The sequence below is a fragment of the Chrysemys picta genome, chromosome 21 (genome assembly GCF_011386835.1).
Source record: "Chrysemys picta bellii isolate R12L10 chromosome 21, ASM1138683v2, whole genome shotgun sequence".
Lineage (NCBI taxonomy): Eukaryota > Metazoa > Chordata > Testudines > Emydidae > Chrysemys > Chrysemys picta.
In genome coordinates, this window is record NC_088811.1 from 21,356,950 (window position 1) to 21,381,348 (window position 24,399).

At 49.4% G+C, this 24,399-nt stretch overlaps 1 protein-coding gene across 1 annotated transcript in view; it reads left to right on the plus strand.

Annotated features, from left to right (window-relative positions):
• Nucleotides 1–74: 74 nt before the first annotated feature.
• LOC101934176 (tyrosine-protein kinase STYK1-like) overlaps nucleotides 75–24,399 on the plus strand; it is a 40,593-nt gene continuing 16,268 nt past the window's right edge. The window contains exons 1-4 of the mRNA XM_005281817.2: nucleotides 75–809; nucleotides 11,458–11,598; nucleotides 15,320–15,556; nucleotides 22,468–22,649. Coding sequence (XP_005281874.2) covers nucleotides 758–809; nucleotides 11,458–11,598; nucleotides 15,320–15,556; nucleotides 22,468–22,649 — 612 coding nt within the window. The 5' untranslated portion in view covers nucleotides 75–757. The remainder of the gene's footprint in view (nucleotides 810–11,457; nucleotides 11,599–15,319; nucleotides 15,557–22,467; nucleotides 22,650–24,399) is intronic.

A 24,399-nucleotide genomic window follows, 5' to 3' on the forward strand; every position in this document is an offset into this window, starting at 1 on the left:
TTCAATCCCTGCTCTACGCGAAGCTCAGTGGGTCTGATGGTCACTGGCTAGTCCAGGTCACAACCCCCCTTGAGTTTGGTTCCCAGGCAGCATGGCAATGAGCTAGCCCGGTGGCTATTAGCATATTACCTGCCCTGCCTTTCCTCTGTGTGTCATGAGCTATGGCAAGAGAGTGGAGAGGCTGCCTGAGCCCCAGGCGATCTCTGCAGGCAGGTGCAGAGATTACTTGGCAGGCCCCCAAGGCTGCCAGTGCATTGGGAGCTCTCCAGCGTTTCCTCCCTCTTTACAATTATTTCCTGCCTGCAGAGAAAGAGGAAAGAAACAACAAGAGGCTACAAAGTACTAAACTCGATGCTGCTCTCCTGGAAGCCAATGGAAGTTTCCCAGAGTTCAGTGGGGGCTGGATCAGGCCCTGCCCTAGACTAGAGACAACAAATAAAAGAGATAAATAGCACATGGAGTCCTTGAACTTGAGCCTGATACCCAAGCGCCACATCTGCAATCATAAAACCGCCTGCTCTTAAACCTTTGCCCAGCGCTTCACGTCGTAACCTGTCCACCAAGGCATCTGCATGTGGGAGAGGGCTCCCAGGTTACCTGTGCAGCTGGAGAAGAGAAGGAGGTGGCCAGGCCTCATAGCGTTACAGGGCACCCAGGTCCCCTCGCTGAGACATACGCCTTTCCTGCTCGGAGCCCTGGTGCTGGGGTAGGCTGAGCCACACTTGCTGGAGATCTACACTTGGAAGAAGACACTCCAATGGGAAGCCAGCGCCCTCATTGCAACTTCTCCAGTGGAGAGTATCTCTGCAGTAAGTCCTGTTCACTTCCTCTTGTCTAGGCATCTTTGGGGTGTTCTCCGTGCATAGTTCTAGTCTGTCTAGGCCTATCACCAAGCAATGGCAGTCACTCCAGAGCGAAGACGGAAGCTAGCTTCCCATTAGAACCACGTACCAGACTCCACTCCTAACTTCCCCAAAAAGAAACCAGATCCCCTGATGGCACATGCCACCTCTCTGCCCAGGAGAGAGTTTGTCTGGGAAGTTTGGGGAAAAAATATCAAAGTTTTGGTGTTTAAATCTTTACACCAAATCACAACAGGGAAACGTGACCTAATTTGTTTTTCTTTTAGCTCACCACATCTTCAAAATGACTTGGATCACAAACACCCGATTAGTAGTAATTATGTGTTACAATAACTTTCTGAGTGATTCTAAATAGAAACTGATCCTCTGCTGCCTCAAGGCTGTGCTCCTTCCTACCAGGGCTGTACAGAGGAAAGGCAAAGAGCCAGGAACAGAGAATTTGGAGGGACCAATGGGGTGGGGGAGGGGAGAATACTGGGGAGCAAATGAAGGGGTGGTTTCAGAATGATCTCTAAAGGGGGGGATTGGCAGGGCATGGGGGTCAGTAAAGGGGCAAGAACAGAGCTGGCTGGAAAAAAAACAAGAACATTTTCAAAAGTTGGGAGAGTTTTATAGGTTCATAGATTCATAGATTCTAGGACTGGAAGGGACCTCGAGAGGTCATCGAGTCCAATCCCCTGCCCGCATGGCAGGACCAAATACTATCTAGACCATCCCTGATAGACATTTATCTAACCTACTCTTAAATATCTCAAGAGATGGAGATTCCACAACCTCCCTAGGCAATTTATTCCAGTGTTTAACCACCCTGACAGTTAGGACCTTTTTCCTAATGTCCAACCTAGACCTCCCTTGCTGCAGTTTAAACCCATTGCTTCTTGTTCTATCCTTAGAGGCTAAGATGAACAGGTTTTCTCCCTCCTCCTTATGACACCCTTTTAAATACCTGAAAACTGCTATCATGTCCCCTCTCAGTCTTCTCTTTTCCAAACTAAACAAACCCAATTATTTCAGCCTTTCTTCATAGGTCATGTTCTCAAGACCTTTAATCATTCTTGTTGCTCTTCTCTGGACCCTTTCCAATTTCTCCACATCTTTTTTAAAATGCGGTGTCCAGAACTGGACACAATACTCCAGCTGAGGCCTAACCAGAGCAGAGTAGAGCGGAAGAATGACTTCTCGTGTCTTGCTCACAACACACCTGTTAATACATCCCAGAATCAGGTTTGCTTTTTTTGCAACAGCATCACACTGTTGACTCATATTTAGCTTGTGGTCCACTATAACCCCTAGATCCCTTTCTGCCGTACTCCTTCCTAGACAGTCTCTTCCCATTCTGTATGTGTGAAACTGATTTTTCCTTCCTAAGTGGAGCACTTTGCATTTGTCTTTGTTAAACTTCATCCTGTTTACCTCAGCCCATTTCTCCAATTTGTCCAGATCAGTTTGAATTATGACCCTGTCCTTGCAATCCCTCCCAGTTTGGTATCATCCGCAAACTTAATAAGCGTACTTTCTATGCCAATATCTAAGTCGTTGATGAAGATATTGAACAGCGCCGGTCCCAAAACAGACCCCTGCGGTACCCCACTCGTTATGCCTTTCCAGCAGGATTGGGAACCATTAATAACAACTCTCTGAGTACGGTTATCCAGCCAGTTATGCACCCACCTTATAGTAGCCCCATCTAAATTGTATTTGCCTAGTTTATCAATAAGAATATCATGCGAGACCGTATCAAATGCCTTACTAAAGTCTAGGTATACCACATCCACAGCCTCACCCTTATCCACAAGGCTCGTTATCCTATCAAAGAAAGCTATCAGATTGGTTTGACATGATTTGTTCTTCACAAATCCATGCTGGCTGTTCCCTATCACCTTACCACCTTCCAAGTGTTTGCAGATGATTTCCTTAATTACTTGCTCCATTATCTTCCCTGGCACAGAAGTTAAACTAACTGGTCTGTAGTTTCCTGGGTTGTTTTTATTTCCCTTTTTATAGATGGGCACTATATTTGCCCTTTTCCAGTCTTCTGGAATCTCTCCCGTCTCCCATGATTTTCCAAAGATAATAGCTAGAGGCTCAGATACCTCCTCTATTAGCTCCTTGAGTATTCTAGGATGCATTTCATCAGGCCCTGGTGACTTGCAGGCATCTAACTTTTCTAAGTGATTCTTAACTTGTTCTTTTTTTATTTTATCTGCTAAACCTACCCCCTTCCCATTAGCATTCACTATGTTAGGCATTCCTTCAGACTTCTCGGTGAAGACCGAAACAAATAAGTCATTAAGCATCTCCGCCATTTCCAAGTTTCCTGTTACTGTTTCTCCCTCTTCACTAAGCAGTGGGCCTACCCTGTCTTTGGTCTTCCTCTTGCTTCTAATGTATTGATAAAAAGTCTTCTTGTTTCCCTTTATTCCCGTAGCTAGTTTGAGCTCATTTTGTGCCTTTGCCTTTCTAATCTTGCCCCTGCATTCCTGTGTTGTTTGCCTATATTCATCCTTTGTAATCTGTCCCAGTTTCCATTTTTATATGACTCCTTTTTATTTTTTAGATCACGCAAGATCTCATGGTTAAGCCAAGGTGGTCTTTTGCCACATTTTCTATCTTTCCTAACCAGCGGAATAGCTTGCTTTTGGGCTCTTAATAGTGTCCCTTTGAAAAACTGCCAACTCTCCTCAGTTGTTTTTCCCCTCAGTCTTGATTCCCATGGGACCTTACCTATCAGCTCTCTGAGCTTACCAAATCTGCCTTCCTGAAATCCATTGTCTCTATTTTGCTGTTCTCCCTTCTACCCTTCCTTAGAATTGCAAACTCTATGATTTCATGATCACTTTCACCCAGGCTGCCTTCTACTTTCAAATTCTCAACGAGTTCCTCCCTATTTGTTAAAATCAAGTCTAGAACAGCTTCCCCCCTAGTAGCTTTTTCAACCTTCTGAAATAAAAAGTTGTCTCCAATGCAGTCCAGGAATTTGTTGGATAGTCTGTGCCCCGCTGTGTTATTTTCCCAACATATATCCGGATAGTTGAAGTCCCCCATCACCACCAAATCTTGGGCTTTGGATGATTTTAATACCAAGGGTTTTATTGTTTTCTTCCTTTCCCCCTGAAAAAGAGGAAGGGAAGGAAAATAACCAAAAGGCCTGATCATTTTTCAGTTTTTAATAGAAACATTTCAAAATCAAAACAAAAAAGTCACAAACCAGAAGTCTTTGAAACCATCGAGGGCTTAAAGAGCTTCCCTCCCTTCCATTTGCCACAGCCCACCCATAGAGTGGGTCACTAAAGTTTGCAGGTGGAGAGTCCTTCTTTGGAGGGCTCATGATATCTGACAGCACAGAGCTGGCTGGCTTTATCATCAGCTGGACAATGTCTGTTACACAAACAAGGAAATTCCTAAACCAAGAGCTTGGTTACGAGAGGAGTTAATGCTGAAGGCATGTTTTATCCACGGCTCACACCCACTTACGAGAATGTTACACATTTAAAAACAAAAATTAAGTGTGGCAATGAACAGTCACTCCCTGCCCCCACCCCACCCCACCCCCAGGCAGTCCAGCTCTCACCGTGACCACACCCCATTTATATACTTCACTCTCAACCTGAACTTTGCCCCCTTGCATTTGCAGAGCTAATATGCCAAGGTCAAAATAAAGAGTTACTAGATTATAAAACCCCATTCCCTACTCAAAGGCTACGTCTGCAATACACTCTAACGCTAGCATAAACTGCAGCGCGACGCCCCACACGCTGGCTTTAGTTGGTACACAATGGAGTGAAATAGTTCAAAATACAAAGGTGCAAGCTCTGGGGCATCACACACGTCACACCAAGCGAAGCAACCATGCATTGCATTCCTACAGGCCCCCTGCGCACGCACACACACACACACACACACCTGAAATCCCTGACAAAGGCCCCATTGACTTCTCCCACAGAACCCAGGACTGCCAAGCACAGGCACGGAACCAGGAGAGTTTTTAAAATACCGACACATCCAGGGTTGGGTTTGGTCTGCACTTCTGAGCCTTTTGGTTGCACTCAGGTCACATTCTCAAGCTTTCCTCTGCAACCATGAGGCCTGAATGAGCTGAGATGCTCCTGCAATCTCCTGCTTTCAGCAGCTGTGCTGGTAAGAAACACACCTAGGGTTACCATACGTCCTCTTTTTCCCGGACATGTCCGGCTTTTCGGCAGTCAAACCCCCGTCCGGGGGGAATTGCCAAAAAGCCGAACATGTCCGGGAAAATGGCGGCTCTGCTCCTCCCCGACTCTTCGGCTCTATTTAAGAGCCGGGCTGCCCGAGCGCTACCGGCTTCGGGCAGCCCCCTTGCCTCCGGACCCTGCGCCCCCAGCCGGGCACTTCCCCTCCCGGTCTCCGGCGGTGCAGGGTCCGGAGGCACGGGGGCTGCCCGAAGCCGGTAGCGCTCGGGCAGCCCGGCTCTTAAACAGAGCCGAAGAGTCGGGGAGGAGCAGAGCTGCCGCGGCTGGAGGCTCTGCTCCTCTTCGGCTCTGTTTTAGAGCCGGGCTGCCCGAGTGCTACCGGCTTCGGGCAGCCCCCGTGCCTCCGGACCCTGCGCCGCCGGAGCCCGGGAGGGGAAGTGCCCGGCTGGGGGCGCAGGGTCCGGAGGCATAGGGGCTGCCCAAAGCCCGAGCGCTACCGGCTTCACGGTTTGCCGAGCAACCTCCAGACCCTGCGCCCCCGGCTGGGCGCTTCCCCTCCCGGGCTCCAGCTGGGCTGGGGAAGCACCGGCTGGGGGCGCAGGGTCTGGGGGCTGCCCGGCAAACCCTGAAGCCGGTAGCGCTGGGGCAGCCCTTTCCCCCTGGCTGGGAGTGGGAGGGAGGAGGGGGCGGAGTTAGGGCGGGGAAGGGGTGGAGTTGGGGCGGGGCTAGGGGTGGGGAAAGGGGCGGGGCCAGGGCCCGTGGAGGGTCCTCTTTTTTTATTTATGAGATATGGTAACCCTAAACACACCCCAACTGCCAGATGTTTGATAGAAGCGTTTGAGGGGCAGCATGGACACCCCGTCGTCACCTAGGAGACCGCACTGTGGGGTCTATGGAACTGCACTACACATGCAGGGCCTGATGTTCCCAAGCTCCACACACACACTGAGGCCTGGTTTTCAGGAGCACTTGAACCCAGATCTTCAAAGGCATTTAGACACCTGACTCCCATTGAGGCTCTGGGCCTCAGCTCCCAGCAGCTGCCCCTGTGAGGACACTGATGGCCAGATTTGTCAAGGGCTCCCCACCCTGAACATTGGGTGCTAAGCTCTTGGGGAAAATATCCTGCCTTAATAAACAAGGCATAAAAAACCCTCAAAAGTCCCCTGTCAGAAGCAGCTCCCATAACAGAATGCGACAAGAGGGCAGCTTGAAGGTTAGATGGATGGCAAATTCAGGGATGTTTGGATGCAGGGGGTTAGACTTGGGCCATCTGGATTTTCCTCCAGTGAGGAAAAGCCACTGAAGTGACCCCTCAATCTGACACGTCATCTTGGAGGTGGGTTTCCCCTCTTGAGTCTGATTATTTTTTCCCTGGTTGTTTTCTCCTTTTGCCCCCCAGAAATCTTTCAAATGATCAATCTCCCTCCCATCTTCATGTCCCATCTCAGAAGAGCAAGCAGTAGAGGAGAGTGGCACTGGCTTAAACAAACAGTCTCTTTAAAAAAAGAACAAGGAGTCCAGTGGCACCTTAAAGACTAACAGATTTATTTGGGCATAAGCTTTCGTGGGTAAAAAACCCACTTCTTCAGATGCATGGAGTGAAAGTTACAGATGCAGGCATTATATACTGACATATGGAGTTACTTCACAAGTGGAGAACCAGTGTTGACAGGGCCAATTCAATCAGGGTGGATGTAGTCCACTCCCAATAATAGATGAGGAGGTGTCAATTCCAAGAGAGGCAAAGCTGCTTCTGTAATGAGCCAGCCACTCCCAGTCCCTATTCAAGCCCAAATTAATGGTGTTAAAATTGCAAATGAATTTTAGTTCTGCAGTTTCTCTTTGAAGTCTATTTTTGAAGTTTTTTTGTTCAAGCATGGCTACTTTTAGATCTGTTATAGAATGTCCAGGAAGATTGAAGTGTTCTCCTACTGGCTTTTGTATGTTACCATTCCTGATGTCTGATTTGTGTCCATTTATTCTTTTACATAGAGACTGTCCGGTTTGGCCAATGTACATGGCAGAGGGGCATTGCTGGCACATGATGGCATATATCACATTAGTAGATGTGCAGGTGAATGAGCCCCTGATGGTGTGGCTGATGTGGTTGGGTCCTCTGATGTGTCGCTAGAGTAGATATGGGGACAGCGTAGGCAATGGGGTTTGCTACAGGGATTGGTTCCTGTGTTAATGTTTCTGTGGTGTGGTGTGTATTTGCTGGTGAGTATTTGCTTCAGGGTGGGAGGCTGTCTGCAAGCAAGGACTGGCCTGTCTCCCAAGGTCTGTGAGAGTGAGGGATCGTTTTCCAGGATAGGTTATAAAAATCACATCTCTAAAAAAATCCTTGCATGGATTTTTAGATGCACAATCTGAGTATTCATCTTTAGCCTTAAATGCTTGGATCTCCAGCCATAGTTTAAATAAATCCTTCAAAAGACCACCCTTATCTAAAATACACATGTGAACCCAGGCTGCCATCGGGCACAGGGGCACCAGTTTAATAATACTGCATAGGGCTCCATAAATCCTCAGGATGGCACTGAAGGCAAATATAGTGCCCATCTTTTAAAAAGGGAAGGAGGAGAACCCAGGGAACTACAGACTACAGCCTCACCTCTGGCCCCAGAAAAATCATGGAGCAGTGTGAGAGGTCCAGACTCACCCCTGCAGCACTTCCTGCTGGTCATCCAGGGAATTAGCTCACCAGTCTCTGGAGCACCCTCTGCAGGCCGGTGATCCGCCTTATCCTCTTCTCTGGCCCCCGTGTCCCTCCCAGGATCCCGGTGCCCCTTGCCCTGGGTGCTGCCCCCTGGCAATACCCACACACACGCTAGGTCTCCCCTCCCAGGGGAACCCCCACCCACTAACCCCACTTCACCTCAGGATAAGGCCACGGCCAGTCACCAACTAGCCCCCACTCTCTGGGGCAGACTGCAGTATAGGCCACTCATCACAGGCAAGGTTGGGTTTGGACCTGCTGCCTCGGCCTACCCCTGGGCTGTCCCCGGCAACCCCCAGTACCTCTTAGCCTTCTCCTAGGCCACAGCCTGGGACTTTCCAGGCTGAAGCTCCTCAGCCTTTCCCCAGGCCTGCTCCACCCAGGTACTCTGTCTTAGCTCCCTGCAGCCAGGCCCATCTCTCTCTGGAGGCAGAGAGAGACTCTATGGACTCCTGGCTCCCAGCCTTCTTATACAGCCAGCTGGGCTCTGATTGGGGCGTGGCCCAGCTGCAGCTACTTCCCCAGTCAGCCCAGTAGCTGCTTCCCTGCCCCAGCCCTCTCCCAGGGCTTTTCCAACCCCTCAGGGCAGTGTCCACCCTGCTACAAGCAGGTCCTCAAGGAATCCATTTTGAAGCACTTGGAGGAAAGGAAGATGATCAGGAACAGTCAACATGGATTCACCAAGCACAAGTCATGCCTGACCAACCTGAATGCCTTCTATGATGAGATAACTGGCTCTGTGGATGAGGGGAAAGCAGTGGATATTGTATACTTTGACTTGAGCAAAGCTTTTGATATGATCTCCCACAGTATTCTTGCCAGCAAGTTAAAGAAGTATGGGCTGGATGAATGGACTATAAGGTGGATAGAAAGCTGGCTAGATTGTCGGGCTCAATGGGTAGTGATCAACAGCTCGATGCCTAGTTGGCAGCCGGGATCAAGCAGAGTGCCCCAAGGGTCGGTCCTGTGGCCGGTTTTGTTCAACATCTTCATTAATGATCTGGATGATGGGATGGATTACACCCTCAGCAAGTTCACAGATGACACTAAGATGGGAGGAGTGGTAGATACACTGGAGGGTAGGGATACGGTCCAGAGGGACCTAGACAAATTAGAGGATTGGGCCAAAAGAAATCTGATGAGGTTCAACAAGGACAAGTGCAGAGTCCTGCATTTAGGAAGCACCACTACAGGCTGGGAACTGACTGGCTAAGTGGCAGAAAAGGACCTGGGGATTACAGTGGACGAGAAACTGGATATGAGTCAGCAGTGTGCCCTCGTTGCCAAGAAGGCTAACAGCATATTGGGCTGCATTAGTAGGACCGTTGCCAGCAGATCGAGAGAAGTGATTATTCCCCTCTATTCAGCACTGGTGAGGCCACATCTGGAGTATTGCGTCCAGTTTTGGGGCCCCCACTACAGAAAGGATGTGGACAAATTGGAGACAGACCAGCGGAGGGCAACGAAAATGATCAGGGGACTGGGGCACATGACTTATGAGGAGAGGCTGAGGGAACTGGGATTGTTTAGTCTTCAGCAGAGAAGAGTGATGGGGGATTTGATAGCAGCCTTCAATTACCTGAAAGGGGGTTCCAAAGAGGATGGAGCTCGGCTGTTCTCAGTGGTACCAGATGACGAACAAGGAGTAATGGTCTCAAGTTGCAGTGGGGGAGGTCTAGGTTGGATAGTAGGAAACACTTTTACACTAGGAGGGTGGTGAAGCACTGGAATGGGTTCCCTAGGGAGCTGGTGGAATCTCCATCCTTAGAGGTTTTTAAGGCCCGGCTTGACAAAGCCCTGGCTACAATGTTTTAGTTGGGGATTGGTCGTGCTTTGAGCAGGGGGTTGGACTAGGGTCTGAGGTCTCTTCCAACCCTAATCTTCTATGATTCTTTCTCTATGTGTATGTATAGCGCCTAGTACAATGGGACCTTGATCTTGGTTGGGTCCTCTAATATTTTCCACTATAATAATAAATAATAAACACTAATAAAACTGAATTTCTAACCTAAAAAAGAACCCAGGGGAGAGAAAAAACTTTAAACACATTCCCAGGCCTTCTGTATACCTCATAAGGAAGTGAAAAAATCCCAAACCCATTTTTCTGGGTTGGAGGTCATCTTTAGTCCTGGGACATCACCCTTAGCCCTGGTCTACACTACACAGTTAGATTGACAGAAGGCAGCTTATGTTGACCTCACTATGTCAGTGTACACACTACAGCCGTGCTCCCGCTGATGTGCCTTCCTACACTGACATCATAACTCCATCTCCAGTGCCCACTGAGAGTAAATAACCACTGGAACAATTTACCCAGGATTCTCCCTCTAGTTCAGACAGGAGCTATTGTGGGGCAGGTCTCTGGCTGGTGCTATCCAGGGGTCAGGCTAGAATGATCACAATGCTCCCGCCTGGCCCTGGAATCTAGGAATCAGTTGAGGCTTCAGCGCTGATACAATCTGGCCTCCCTCAAATTGTCCTTTTCTGGAAAATATTGAATCTCTGTGGTGATCAGACACTAGGAAGTTTTCTTTCTTCCAGCTTCCCCGGCCATGTAGCAGTGAGCACGCTCCAGCAAAGCACCGTACCCCTCCTGGCTACTCACTCCTAAAGCCAAGTGACAGCCCTCAGGCCCCTCTGATAAGTGGACTCTCAGCATGCCTGCTACTTTTCAGTCGGCCGCACCTGCTTAACGGGAGCTAGATAGTGGCTGCAGCATGTGTGGGTGGGTGGAAAAGCAAGCTAGCCAGTGGCCTGCGTGCAGAGGTGTGGGTTGTTGGTTTTGTTTTTAAGTTAAAAGGGAGGTAGCACTAAGGAGCAGTTAGAACACAGGCCTGGGAATCAAGAGACCTGGGCTCTAATCCCAGCTCTGTCACTGATCTGCTGGGCAGGGCTTTAGGCAAGTCCCTTCTCCCCTCCATCCCTGGTGCCTCAGTTTCCCAATCTGTAAAATGGGGTAATGCTACTGACCTGCTTTGGTGAAGCGCTTTGACACCTGTGGGTGAAAACTGTTGCAGAAATGCTACATCTGATTGGCAGGGGATGAAGTGTTTGGCAGCATGAGAATGGTTTGCACTTGCCATGATCCGCCTGCTCCGGGGGAATGGGGCAGGCAAGGGTGTAATAGGATATGTTTGTAAGAAACAGATAACCCACAAGGGAACACGGCTGTTCCACTGGAATGGAGGGGCATTTCCCCCCAGAACAACTTTCCTCTAAGGCAGGGGCGACAAGCACTTACCCACACTAGCTGTGATTAAGCTAGTCACTAAAAATAGCAGCGTAGCTGCAGCTGCCCGGGTGGTGGGATGGGTGAGCTGCCCTGAGTACGTACGGTCCCCGGGGTGGCTGTGCACCTCCAGCTCTGGTGCAGATGGACCCCAAGGTCCCGTACATGGGATGCACTGTGAGGCCCTGAGAATCTACTGAGCAGCCTTGACTCCTGAGAGACGAGTGATAAAGGGCCTGAGGGCCTCTCTGTCTCCATCTTGTCAGGGAGCCTGTGGCCAATCAGACTCAAGCCAATGGCATCTCCTTAGAAGCCAAGCAGGGATGTGCTGGGCCATAGGGTCCAACTCCTTGTCCAGCTCTTGTACCATCGGCCATTGCACTAGTTCCTCAGGGCCGACCGGGAGCTGCCAAGGGCTCCTTGCCAGCACTGAAAGGTTCTTCTCTAGCATCTCCCCCCGGTTCTTTGTTGCAGATGAAAATGGGATGCGGCATGCAATGATCATTATCCCCTCCTTCCTGGCCTCCTCCACATTGCTGGTGGTGGCGGTCATCGTCTGGAAGACGTGTCGGAGAGGGAGGGATGCTGAGAGGGAACCCATCATCTTGCTGGAAGGTAAGGACACGAGCTCTGCAGCTTTGGGTCTCACTCCCCAAACAGGCCTTTGCCCATCTCCAGCCCTGGCCCCATGATCTTGCCAAGATTTTTTAGTGATCACGTCAGCAAAGCTTACTAGGTGAGTCCGGGTTAAGAGAGTTTTCAAGCCCTAATGAGCCTCACGGCTCCCACATGGCTTGTCTGGATCCCCTCCAGAAGGGACAGAATGCTGCCAGCTGGACACACGGCATGCACCCAGCATGAGACGTGGAAAGGACTGAAAAGGGGATGTGCACAACAGTGCGTGTAAATCTCAGCCAAACCTTTGGAATGGCTGCTGCTGTGTAATTCAGCTGAACAACCCCTCTGAGAGGGAAGTCAAGATGATCAGAGCACGAGGGAGTTGTGAGTTCAAGTCCTCTTCTCTGACCATTATGTCACACTTCCTGCTGGCTAGCGATTGGTCAAAGTCAGCCAATCATTGAGGGTGTAAGATGAGCAATAGAGGAATATCCCCCCAGGCTACGGTCCTGTTCAGTTGAGGAGGTTCAGCCTGTGTAGCGCACTGAAGCAGGAAGCAAAGATTCCACTAGACTGTAGAGATTCAGCCCGGTTTCTGTTGCATTGGTCAGGGAGATGCCATGGCAACAGGGATCCCAGCCCTCCCCTTGCAGGGCTCTTGTGTGGCACCAAGATTGATTTAGCTCCAGGCCACAATCGTTTCTGGGGATAGCTCCCTTGGCAGCGTCGGCCCTGGAGCCTCTGCAGTGGAAACATACAGTCCAAGCAGAGAGGATCTGGATCCTGAAGTAGTAGCCAGCCGAGAGGGAGCTCGTCAGTCCTGCCACGGTTGAACAGTTCCACTGAAGGTCATGTGTGTCAGCCCCTCTTGTAGACAGAGATCAGCCTTACAGCCCAGCCCTGCTGAGCGCCAGCTGAAAGAAGGTCCATGGAAATACAGCACTGGAGACAGCTGGTGTTTTAGCATGTCCCTTCCTCCCTCCAACTAAGGGTTGCAATATCATCACATTTCATACATCACGAGGTACAGCACACGAGAGCAGCATTCCAGAGCCCTTTATGCTCAATCACAAACGTAAGGGGAAAAGAAAGAGAAATACAAAGAACTGAAGCAAGGCCCAGAGCCATTCCATCTCCTCTACACCTCTCTCTGTCCTGTGGCGCTGAGGGCTATCGAGGTACCAGAAAATCTCCCAGATTTAAGTGGTAATTTTACTTATGTCTGTTATTGTCCCAGGGGTTTGTTGACATATTAACAAACACCAACCAAAAGTGAACAAATTATTTGAGGAACAGATATTGCAATCATACACAGCTGGTATGCAAAGGTGATGGTAATACTGCAGTGCATCATTAGTTACTAGCCAACAGAGCTGAGTGGTTAGTTGATTTTTTTCAGTTCAGTGGCCAACCTGAAAAACCTGGAAAAAACGGTTTGTTTGAAACCAAAATGTAGGGTTTTTTCCCCTTGCCAAAGTGAAAAACCAAAAATTTTTTATTCGGGTCGAACAAAACATTTTGAATGTCGATTTGAAATGATATTTACAAAACAATTTGTTTCCATTTTCAAAAGAAAACATCAAAACCATTTGTTTAGAAAAAGTCAGACTCAAACATGGTGACATTTCCCCCAAAACATTTTCAGGGTTGGTGGGATGGGATTGGCCTAAACAATTTGACCCAGATTGGTGAGTAGTTTTGGTGTCTCAAAACTGCATTTTTCAATAAATCTACTGTGACCCGAGGTGCCTGGGGCAGCCCACACTGAAAATGCAAGGCAGGCTGCAAAAGGAGAGCAGGTTCTCCCAGAACTGAGGGTTAACACGGCAGTTAGATTCCCCAACCAGGCACAAACTGTGCTCCTGATTCCCCACATTGGTTATCAAGAAGCTAAACAAAAAAATAAATAAATCATCCAGCCCCCTTTATTGCATTCCAGTTCTCTGGCTAGGTCCAGTAAAATGAGGAGTTATTTAAAACTCTGCTCACTATACAAAATGTTCTTCTGATACCCAAAGGCCAGCCACATTGCCAGGTCAATATTAGTTTGGATCTTATCCAAAACACCACGCTGCCAGCCAGTCTTTAGTAACTAAAACTAAAGGTTTATTAGACAAGAAAAGAATGAGAAGAGAGTTGTTAAATAGTCAAAGCCATCAGATACATATGTAAGACTTCAGAATCCATATATCACGTTCTCAGCAGCATTGGTGAGTTTGCTGGCTTGTAGAGTCCCTCTGGAACACATCCAAAGCTTGGATGGGTCATTCAGTCCTTTTTTTCAAAGCTTCAGTTTGTAGAGAAGTTGCTCCAGAGGTAAGAAGCCGGATTGAAGACAAAATGGAGATGGTGCAGCTGCCTTTTCTATCCTTTGCCATGTGGTTTGTACATCCTCTGTCCCAAACACAAGCTCACAGCATATGGGCCTGGAAAAACACTTGGAGTCCCCTGTCCACAGGCATGACCCTAGGTGTCCTGCTGACTCACAGTTGTAGCCCCTGGCTTCTCTCAATGGGTTCATTGTACGGCTGATTGCCCTTGATAGGCCATCAAGCAGGCTGGATAGTGCCAATGCCAATCTGGAGTGTCACTCAGAAACACAGCACAAGTTTGATATACAAATATACCACACATTTATAACTCACAGTACAAAGATGGGTTTCAGAGTGGTAGCCGTGTTAGTCTGTATCAGCAAAAACAATGAGGAGTCCTTGTGGCACCTTAGAGACTAACAAATTTATTTGGGCATAAGATGATACATACATATAAACACAATTATCATATTTAGCCAATTATAACTTTCCCACTAATACCTTACATGGCATATACTGTAAGATTCAATGCAATTTTGTAATATTGGTATCAATCATATTATAAATGGTCACCCATATGCCGTACAGCGTCACATCTACAAGTTGCCAAAACAATTTCACCAAACTACAGTTGCAATCCTGTATTTGGTGGCCATCACCATGGTATCCTGCCACCTTAAAAGACTTAAACTGAGGTGTTCAAAATCTCAGGTCTAGAAACCAGACTCCATGCTCCCTGCAGAACTAGTCAGCTTGGGAAACAGGATTTAATCAGCTTAATCCAGCTGGTCAAAAAGGCATGTCTAAGAGCTGCCACATTCCTTCTGGTCATATTTCAGCAGGGAGTGAATCCCAGAGGTCACTGCCAAGGAATCTCTGTCGCTAGCCTTTATAGGGTTATAACAGCACCATTCCTTTGAAGACAGGGCTTTGTGTCTGCCCACCACCTTCCACTGGAGAGCCTTGAAGTGCTTTACCAACACAGTAACACAATTCCTGCATAAGAAGGGGCAATAGCTTCCTCCTCCTCTCACAGAGAGGGAAAGGTACAGAAAGGAGTGGTGGCCTAGTGGTTTGGGTGGTCCTCTTGCCCTTTGGCGAGCTGGGTTCAACTCCCTGCTCTGCTGCAGACTCCACCTGGGACTTTGGCAAAGTCTCTCTGAGTCTCAGTTCCCATGTGTCCAAAAGCAATACTAGTCTTGCCCAGCCTTGGGGGAGGGGTGTGACTCTACACACTGAGGAAGGTGAGGTGCTCAGATACTCCAATAATGCCAAGTACCTAAGCTAGATGTGCTATGTCAGAAGTTACACAGTGAGTGTGTGCTGGAGCTGGGAATAGAACACATGCTCAGTGCTGGCTGATGTCTCTCACCGTGTTCTCATGTATGATGATTCTTTCTTGGCAGATGATGTTCCAGGGCAAGATGGGAAGGAATATGACTCCCTGCCCACAGCCACTTCAGCAGAGAGAATATTGGAGTTTAAGGATTCCCTCTTAGCAAAGTGGGAGCTGCCTAAAGACTGGAACATCCAGGAGGAGGCGTTTTTGGGCATGGGGCGATATGGACAGATTTCCCGGGCCACCCTCATCCAAACAGGTTCTTTGGGGCCTTCACTGTCTGTGATTCTGAGGAAACTACCAGGTGAGCAAGTTGGGGAGAGGAGTTTTCTCTCACTGCCAGGTCTGGGCTGTCTGGTGCGTGATAGCCTAGATGGGACGTCTAGAACAGGAGACTGGTCTAGAAAGAAAGCTGCAAGCATTAGCTAGAATTATACTTTAGCCATCTAAGTAAATGTCACAGTGGCCAATTTGGCCAACATAACAAGGTTTGAACCAGGGACCTCCAGAGCAAAATGCATGAGCTACTGCAGCTTGAGTTAAGCCTCTTGCAGGGGAAGACTTGTGTCCTCTGTGACTGAGGGTACGTCTACACTACGAAATTAGGTCGAATTTATAGAAGCCGGTTTTATAGAAATTGGTTTTATACAGTCGATTGTGTGTGTCCCCACATAAAATGCTCTAAGTGCATTAAGTCGGCGGACCATGTCCACAGTACCGAGGCTAGCGTCGACTTCCGGAGCGTTGCACTGTGGGTAGCTATCCCACAGTTCCCGCAGTCTCCGCCGCCCATTGGAATTCTGGGTTGAGATCCCAGTGCCTGATGATGCAAAAACAGTGTCGCGGGAGGTTCTGGGTACATGTCGTCAGGCCCCTCCCCCTCCGTCAGAGCAACGGCAGACAATCGATTGGCGCCTCTTTACCTGGGTTACCTGTGCAGACAACATACCACGGCAAGCGTGGAGCCCGCTCAGCTCAGCTCAGCTCACCGTCACCATATGTCATCTGGGTACCAGCAGACGTGGTACTGCATTGCTACAAAGCAGCAGCTCCTTGCCTTTTGGCAGTAGATGGTGTATTACGACTGGTATCCATCGTCGTCGTATTCCTCAGTGAGTTTGGTCAGAGGCACCTGGGCAGACATGTTTTGTCTCCTGGAAACTCAGTCCTACCGGCAGTCCTATTGAACCGTCTTGACGATGATGGCTAGCAGTCGTAGTACAGCATCTTCTGCCAAGCACCCAGAAGATGCCAATGGCTATCAATCATGCTGCACCGTCTGATGCCAGCTTAAGATGTAAAAAATAGTTGGACCAGATTTGTTCTGTATTCATTTGCTTCCCCCTCCCTCCGTGAAATCAACGGCCTGCTAAACCCAGGGTTTTGAGTTCAATCTTTGAGGGGGCCATTCTGTGTGACAGTTGTTTGTGTTTCTCCCTGATGCACAGCCACCTTTGTTGATTTTAATTCCCTGTACCTGTAAGCCATGTTGTCACTTACCCCTCCCTCCCTCCCTCTGTCAGACAATAGTTTCGCGCCTTTTTTCAGCCCAGATGCCATAGCACTGGGATCATGGAGCCCGCTCAGATCACCGCGGCAATTATGAGCACTATGAACACCACGCGTATTGTCCTGGAGTATATGCAGAGCCAGAACATGCCAAAGCAAAATCAGGCGAGGAGGCGATTGCAGCACGGTGACGAGAGTGATGAGGAAATCGACATGGACATAGACCTCTCACAAAGTACAGGCTCCAGCAATGTGCAAATCATGGTGTTACTGGGGCAGGTTCATGCCGTGGAACACCGATTCTGGGCCCGGGAAACAAGCACAGACTGGTGGGACCGCATCGTGTTGCAGGTGTGGGATGATTCCCAGTGGCTGCAAAACTTTCGCATGGGTAAGGGCACTTTCATGGAACTTTGTGACTTGCTTTCCCCTGCCCTGAAGCGCCAGAATACCAGGATGAGAGCAGCCCTGACAGTTGAGAAACGAGTGGCGATAGCCCTGTGGAAGCTTGCAACGCCAGACAGCTACCGGTCAGTCGGGAATCAATTTGGAGTTGGAAATCTATTGTGGGGGCTGCTGTGATCCAAGTAGCCAACGCAATCAAAGACCTGCTGATATCAAGGGTAGTGACTCTGGGAAACGTGCAGGTCATAATGGATGGCTTTGCTGCAATGGGATTCCCAAACTGTGGTGGGGCGATAGATGGAACCCATATCCCTATCTTGTCACCGGAGAACCAAGCTACCGAGTACATAAACTCAAGGGGTACTTTTCAATGCTGCTCCAAGCCCTGGTGGATCACAAGGGACATTTCACTAACATCAACGTGGGATGGCCAGGAAAGGTACATGATGCTCGCGTCTTCAGGAACTCTGGTCTGTTTCAAAAGCTGGAGGAAGGGACTTTCTTCCCGGACCAGAAAATAACCGTTGGGTATGTTGAAATGCCTATAGTTATCCTTGGGGACCCAGCCTACCCCTTAATGCCATGGCTCATGAAGCCGTACACAGGCAGCCTGGATAGTAGTCAGGACCTGTTCAACTACAGGCTGAGCAAGTGCCGAATGGTGGTGGAATTTACATTTGGAGGTTTAAAAGCGCGCTGGCGCAGTTTACTGACTCGGATAGACCTCAGCAAAGCCAATATTTCAATTTTTATTGCTGCTTGCTGTGCACTCCACAATATCTGTGAGAGTAAGGGGGAGACATTTATGGCGGGGTGGGAGGTTGAGGCAAATTGCCTGGCCGCTGATTATGCGCAGCCAGACACCAGGGCGGTTAGAAGAGTACAGCAGGCGCGGTGCGCATCAGAGAAGCTTTGAAAACCAGTTTTGTGACTGGCCAGGCTACGGTGTGAAACTTCTGTTGGTTTCTCCGTGATGAACCCTCTGCCCCCCCTCCTCCCAGTTCACTCTACTTCCCTGTAAACTAACCACCCTCCTCTCCCCCCTTCGAGCACCGCTTGCAGAGGCAATAAAGTCATTGTTACTTCACATTCATGCATTCTTTATTAATTCATCACACGACTAGGGGGATAACTGCCAAGGTAGCCCGGGAGGGGTGGGGGAGGGGGGAAGGAAAAGAACACACTGCAGTTTAAAACTTTAACACGTATTGAAGGCCAGCCTTCTGATGCTCGGGCAATCATCTGGCGTGGAGTGACTGGGTGGCCGGAAGCCCCCCCACCCATTCTTGGGCATGTGGGTGAGGAGGCTATGGAACTTGGGGAGGAGGGCTGTTGGTTACACAGGGGCTGTAGCGGTGGTCTCTGCTCCTGCTGCCTTTCCTGCAGCTCAACCATACGCCGGAGCATATCAGTTTGATGCTCCAGCAGCTGGAGCATCGACTCTTGCCTTCTGTCTGCAAGCTGACGCCATCTATCCTCTTCAGCCCGCCACTTGCTCTCTTCAGCCCGCGATTCAGCCCGCCACCTCTCCTCTAGTTCATACTGTGCTTTTTTGCACTCTGACATTGACTGCCTCCACGCATTCTGCTCTGCTCTGTCAGTGTGGGAGGACATCTGGAGCTGCGAGAACATATCGTCCCGCGTCCTCCGTTTTCTCCTTCTAATCTTCACTAGCCTCTGTGAAGGAGAAACATTTGCAGCTGGTGAAGGAGAAGGGAGAGGTGGTTAAAAAAGACACATTTTAGAGAACAATGGGTACACTCTTTCACGTTAAATTTTGCTGTTCACATTACACAGCACATGTGCTTTCGTTACAAGGTTGCATTTTTCCTCTTATATTGAGGGCCTGCCGGTTTGGTGTGAGAGATCACTCATGCAGTGCCACGCAACAGATTTCGGCTTGCAGGCAGCCATGGTAAGCCACAGTCTTTTGGCTTTTTTAACCTTCATAACATGTGGGAATGGTTTCAAACAGTAGCGCCCTCATTTCCCATACCAAGCACCCCTTGGGTTGGCCATTTAAAATGGGTTTGCAATGTAAAAGGAGGGGCTGCAGTTTCCGGGTTAACATGCAGCACAAACCCAACTACCCCCCCCCCCCAAACACACACACCCAATTCTCTGGGATGATCACTTCACCCGTCACCCTCACCGCGTGGCTAACAGCAGGGAACATTTCTGTTCAGCCGAGCAGGAACGGGCACCTCTGAATGTCCCTTTAATAAAATCACCCCATTTCAACCAGGTGACCGTGAATGATATCACTCTCCTGAGGATAACAAAGAGAGATAAGGAATGGATGTTGTCTGCATGCCAGCAAAACACCGGGACCATACGCTGCCATGCTTTGTTATGCAATTATTCCAGACTACGTGCTACTGGCCTGTCATGGTAAAGTGTCTGGTCATTCAGTGACAGACCTGCGGGTGGCTATATTACAACAGAAAAACTTCAAAAACAGACTCCAACGAGAAACTGCTGAGCTAGAATTGATATGCAAACTAGACACAATCAACTCCGGTTTGAATAAGGACTGGGAATGGTTGAGCCATTACAAACATTGAATCTCTCACACTTGTTATCTAACTGTCTGTCTGTACTCGGCTAGCTTGATTATCACTTCAAAAGTTTTTTTTCTCTTAATTAATTGGCCTCTCAGAGGTGGTAAGACAACTCCCACCTGTTTATGCTCTCTGTATGTGTGTATATATATATCTCCTCAATATATGTTCCATTCTATATGCATCCGAAGAAGTGGGCTGTAGTCCACGAAAGCTTATGCTCTAATAAATTTGTTAGTCTCTAAGGTGCCACAAGTCCTCCTGTTCTTCTTTTTGCGGATACAGACTAACACGGCTGCTACTCTGAAACCTGTCCTACCATGGTGGACGGGATAAGGCAGCCCTCCCCAAAGCCTTTTGTAAAGGCTTTGGGAGTACATGAAGGAGAGCTTTCTGGAGATGTCCCTGGAGGATTTCTGCTCCATCCCCATACACGTTAACAGACTTTTCCAGTAGCTGTACTGGCCACGATTGCCAGGGCAAATTAATCATTAATCATTAAACACGCTTGCTTTTAAACCATGTGTAATATTTACAAAGGTACACTCACCAGAGGTCCCCTGTGTGCCCTCAGGGTCTGGGAGCACGCCTTGGGTGAGTTCGGAGGTTACTGGTTCCAGGTCCAGGGTGATAAACATATCCTGACTATTGGGGAAACCGGTTTCTCCGCTTCCTTGCTGTGAGCTATCTTCATTGTCTTCATCATCATCTTCCTCGTACCCAGAACCCTCTTCCCTGTTGCGTGATTCTCCATTGATAGAGTCAAAGCACACGGTTGGGGTAGTGGTGGCTGCCCCCCCAAGCATGGCATGCAGCTCCGCGTAGAAGCGGCATGTTTGCGGCTCTGCCCTGGACCTTCCGTTTGCCTCTCTGGCTTTGTGGTAGGTTTGCCTTAGCTCCTTAATTTTCACACAGCACTGCTGTGCATCCCTGTTATGGCCTCTGTCCTTCATGGCCTTTGAGACTTTTTCTAATATTTTGCCATTTCGTTTACTGCTACGGAGTTCAGCTAGCACTGATTCGTCTCCCCATATGGCGAGCAGATCCCGTACCTCCCGTTCAGTCCATGCTGGAGCTCTTTTGCGATCCTGGGACTCCATCACGGTTACCTGTGCTGATGAGCTCTGCGTGGTCACCTGTGCTCTCCATGCTGGGCAAACAGGAAATGAAATTCAAAAGTTCGTGGTGCTTTTCCTGTCTACCTGGTCAGTGCATCTGAGTTGAGAGTGCTGTCCAGAGCGTCACAATGAAGCACTGCGGGATAGCTCCCGGAGGCCAATAACGTCGAATTCCATCCACACTACCCAAAATCCGACCCGCAAAGGCTGATTTTAGCGCTAATCCCCTCGTCGGAGGTGGAATAAAGAAACCGGTTTAAAGGGCCCTTTAAGTTGAAAAAAAGGGCTTCGTTGTGTGGACATGTCCAGGCTTAATTCGATTTAACGCTGCTAAATTCGACCTAAACTTGTAATGTAGACCAGGCCTCAGGCACCACGGGGGGGGGACGGGGGGGGGGGGAGGGTCCTGTACCACACACTCACCAGTGGGATAGACACCACTTATTAAATAAGAGCATGTGACCAGGGAAACCTAAGCAGCTTTTAGGAATTCCTCCTTCAGTGTCTCTAGCTCCAGGATTCTTTGGTGACCTCCCCTCCCCCCCAGCTGCTGCTCCAGTCTGATGGTGCAGGAGAAAGGCTCAGACAATGCAGCTCCTATTGCAGGCATGACAGAAGCCGGAGACTTTCCGGACAAAACGTTCATAAACAGAGGCCTACAAAAATGCATGTGCACATGTACTGCCATATGCACAAGTGCAACTATTCCAATTTGCACATGCGTGACCCCTTTTAACCCACTGAAGGTCTTTGTCTCCCTCTAGTGGCTGGACAGGTGAAATGTTTGAGTCCACTACAGCACCAAGATGCCTGTATCAACTCCAATAACCCAAAGAATAGACCTGCTTTTAGAGCCAGAGGTCCCTGGTTGAGTCGCTGCAGATGACTGAGCCGGAGGCAGGGGGCACAATGGGTAAATGTGTGTACAGTAAGGGGGCATTTTTGTCCACCAGCCTCGCTGCCTATAGTTTGGAAATCAGCCCCTCCAGTTTGTTGTGAGATAAGCTCTGTTACTATTTAAACGTAAGGAGGGGGTGAGGTGAGGTGCAGTGGCTGAGTGGTTAAGGTGCTCAACTACAATCTAGATGGGTGTGGGTTCTAGTCTTGATCTCCCACTAAAAACCTGCTTCCAGTTCACCCAGCTACAGAATGAGTACCTGCTCTGTTGCGTCAGGGCAGCCCAAGGTGGTTGGCTGTTTCACATCCTTGTTACTGTTGGCTATGAACCTGCTGTGCCTTAGCCATGGCAGCCCAACGAACCATTGGGTTAGGAGACCTTTGACTGTCAAAAGCAAAAGATTCACTTTGGTACATTCTTTCTATAGTCTGGCTATTGTGTTCTAGTTCTGGGCCACAGCCAACACACCTTGTCCAAATCAAGAGCAGATAGTCCTGATATCACTAGAATGGGGAGAACCAAAATCATGGATCTAAACAGGGCATGTGATAGACCAAGCCTCATGTAGCAAATCTGGCTCTGTGCTGCAAATCCAACCTATCTAGTCCCTGTTGAGTCACATCTTGCTCCTCAAGGGTTAGTCCCCTTTCTTGTAGGCCATCAGCTTTCCTCCTCTTGGTGCCCATGCTTGGTATTAATGTTGCTTCTGGTTCCTTTCCATCAGTGGCCACCAGCCCTCAGGAAATGAAGGATTTTATAGAAATGATGAAGTTTCACATCAAGATCTGTAAACATGACAGCCTGGTGAAGGTCCTGTGGTGTCAGAGCCAAGCTCTACCCCTCTGCCTCATCCTGGAGGCCATGAGCCTAGGAAATTTACTGCAGTTCCTGTGGCAAGCCCGTCAGGTGAGAGGAGCTGTTGGGTTTTGACGTGGGCAAGCTGTAGTGGGGGAATGCCGGGCAATGCACCACCCTCAGCCCCCTTCCACTTCTCTCTGCATTGGGCCTTTTTTAGGGTTAATGTAATTCTCCAAGCAGAAGTGGGAAAACATTTGACTTTAGCAAATGCACTCCAAGACGTGTTGGGATAAAGTCAGGAGAGTTGGAAAGTCTCATGATGTTTGTGTGAAAGCCCCAATTTGATAGAGTTCAAGGCCAGAAGGGATAGAAAGCCCAGGCCATTGCATTTCACCCAGTAACCTCTGTGTTGAGGCCAAAGACTTTAGTTAAAGAATTTCAGTCCTGGAGACCAAACTTGTGAGGCAGAGAACAGGAGAGTCTGAGGTGCCACCAATGGCTGAGACCCCTGCAATGGCAGGGGATTGATATGTGAGATTTGCCCTGATGACTCCAGCAGGTGACCCATGCTCCATGCTGCAGAGGAAGGTGAAAACCTGCAAGTCCCCTGCTAATCTGACCTGTGGGAAAAGTTCCTGGAGTCATATTATTCCATGAGAATCTCAGTTTTCATTTTTTTTAACGTGAGTTTTTAGCCCTCTTAGGGCTGTGTGACCTGAGTGAAGGTCCCCGGGATGAAGCCCCTCATCCTGCCTATGGCCCGGATCCCTGTGCAGACCCAGGAGGGGCCGGGCTGGCTGGTAGTTGGGGTTCTCCAAGGTATCGGCTGTGAGATCCTGTTGGGGGATGACTGTGTCTCTTTGGGACAGGATCCAGGCCCTGCTCCTGTAATGGCCAAGGATTTGAATTTGAATCCAAGGAACCAATCGGCTGAGACTGAAGGGGTCAGTAAAAATGCAAATGGCCTGGATGGCAGTGGGGAGGAGCTGCTAGGCTCAGGGTACCTGCCTGTCTGTAACCAGACCCCTGGGGCTGAGTGGGAGGGAGAGATGCTCCCCGCCCCCCTGCACACCGGAGAAGGGGCCACGCTGGCTCTGATGCTGTAACCAAAGCAGCGAGCTTGCTGCCTGCCCCCACTGGGAAAGCAAGGGCAGCGGTGAGCATGGTGGGAGCTGAGACCCCAGCTGAGTGGGGGGGACACTGGCAGGGCAGGCTGGCTGCCAACCAGGTTTGCCTGGTCCAGACATGCTGCTGGGAAGTGATCCCATGGCAGGGAGGGGGCTATTAGGGACAGAGCTCAGCAGGGCTGTGACCCCAGGCCCAGCCAGCGAGAGGGAACAGGTCCCACTCCCTTCCCCAGCAGCTGAATTTCTCTGAATTTGCAGAGGGATCCCTCCTTGGAGAAGCAGAGGGAACTGGCTGGCCACAGCGCTGCAAACCCCCTTGGAGAAGGCTGCAGGGAAAGATTCCTATGGGAAAAGGGATTCCTGTACCGGGAATGGGCTCCCCAAGGGGATGTAGAACTGGGGGAAATCAGGAGGCAGCTGGTGGTGGCCCAGAAGTGTCACCACAGACTATTGTACCTGGCCCACGATGTCCCTCTCTCGGGACACCAGGGGATCCAGCGCCCCAGGCAGCAGCTGCTGCAGAACTTTTACTGACCTGGGGTCTGGACACTGAAGCTGTACTCTGAGAACAGCCCGTAAATCTGACAATGTGAGGGCTCATTTATTCTCTCTACTTCTGAGTGGAACTTGCTCACTTTACAGCGTAAGTCAGGACTCATTCTAGCTGCCAGCACCACAAATTCCGAAATCCCATTTTTGCTGTCTGGATTCTTATTCCACCTCATCAGCAT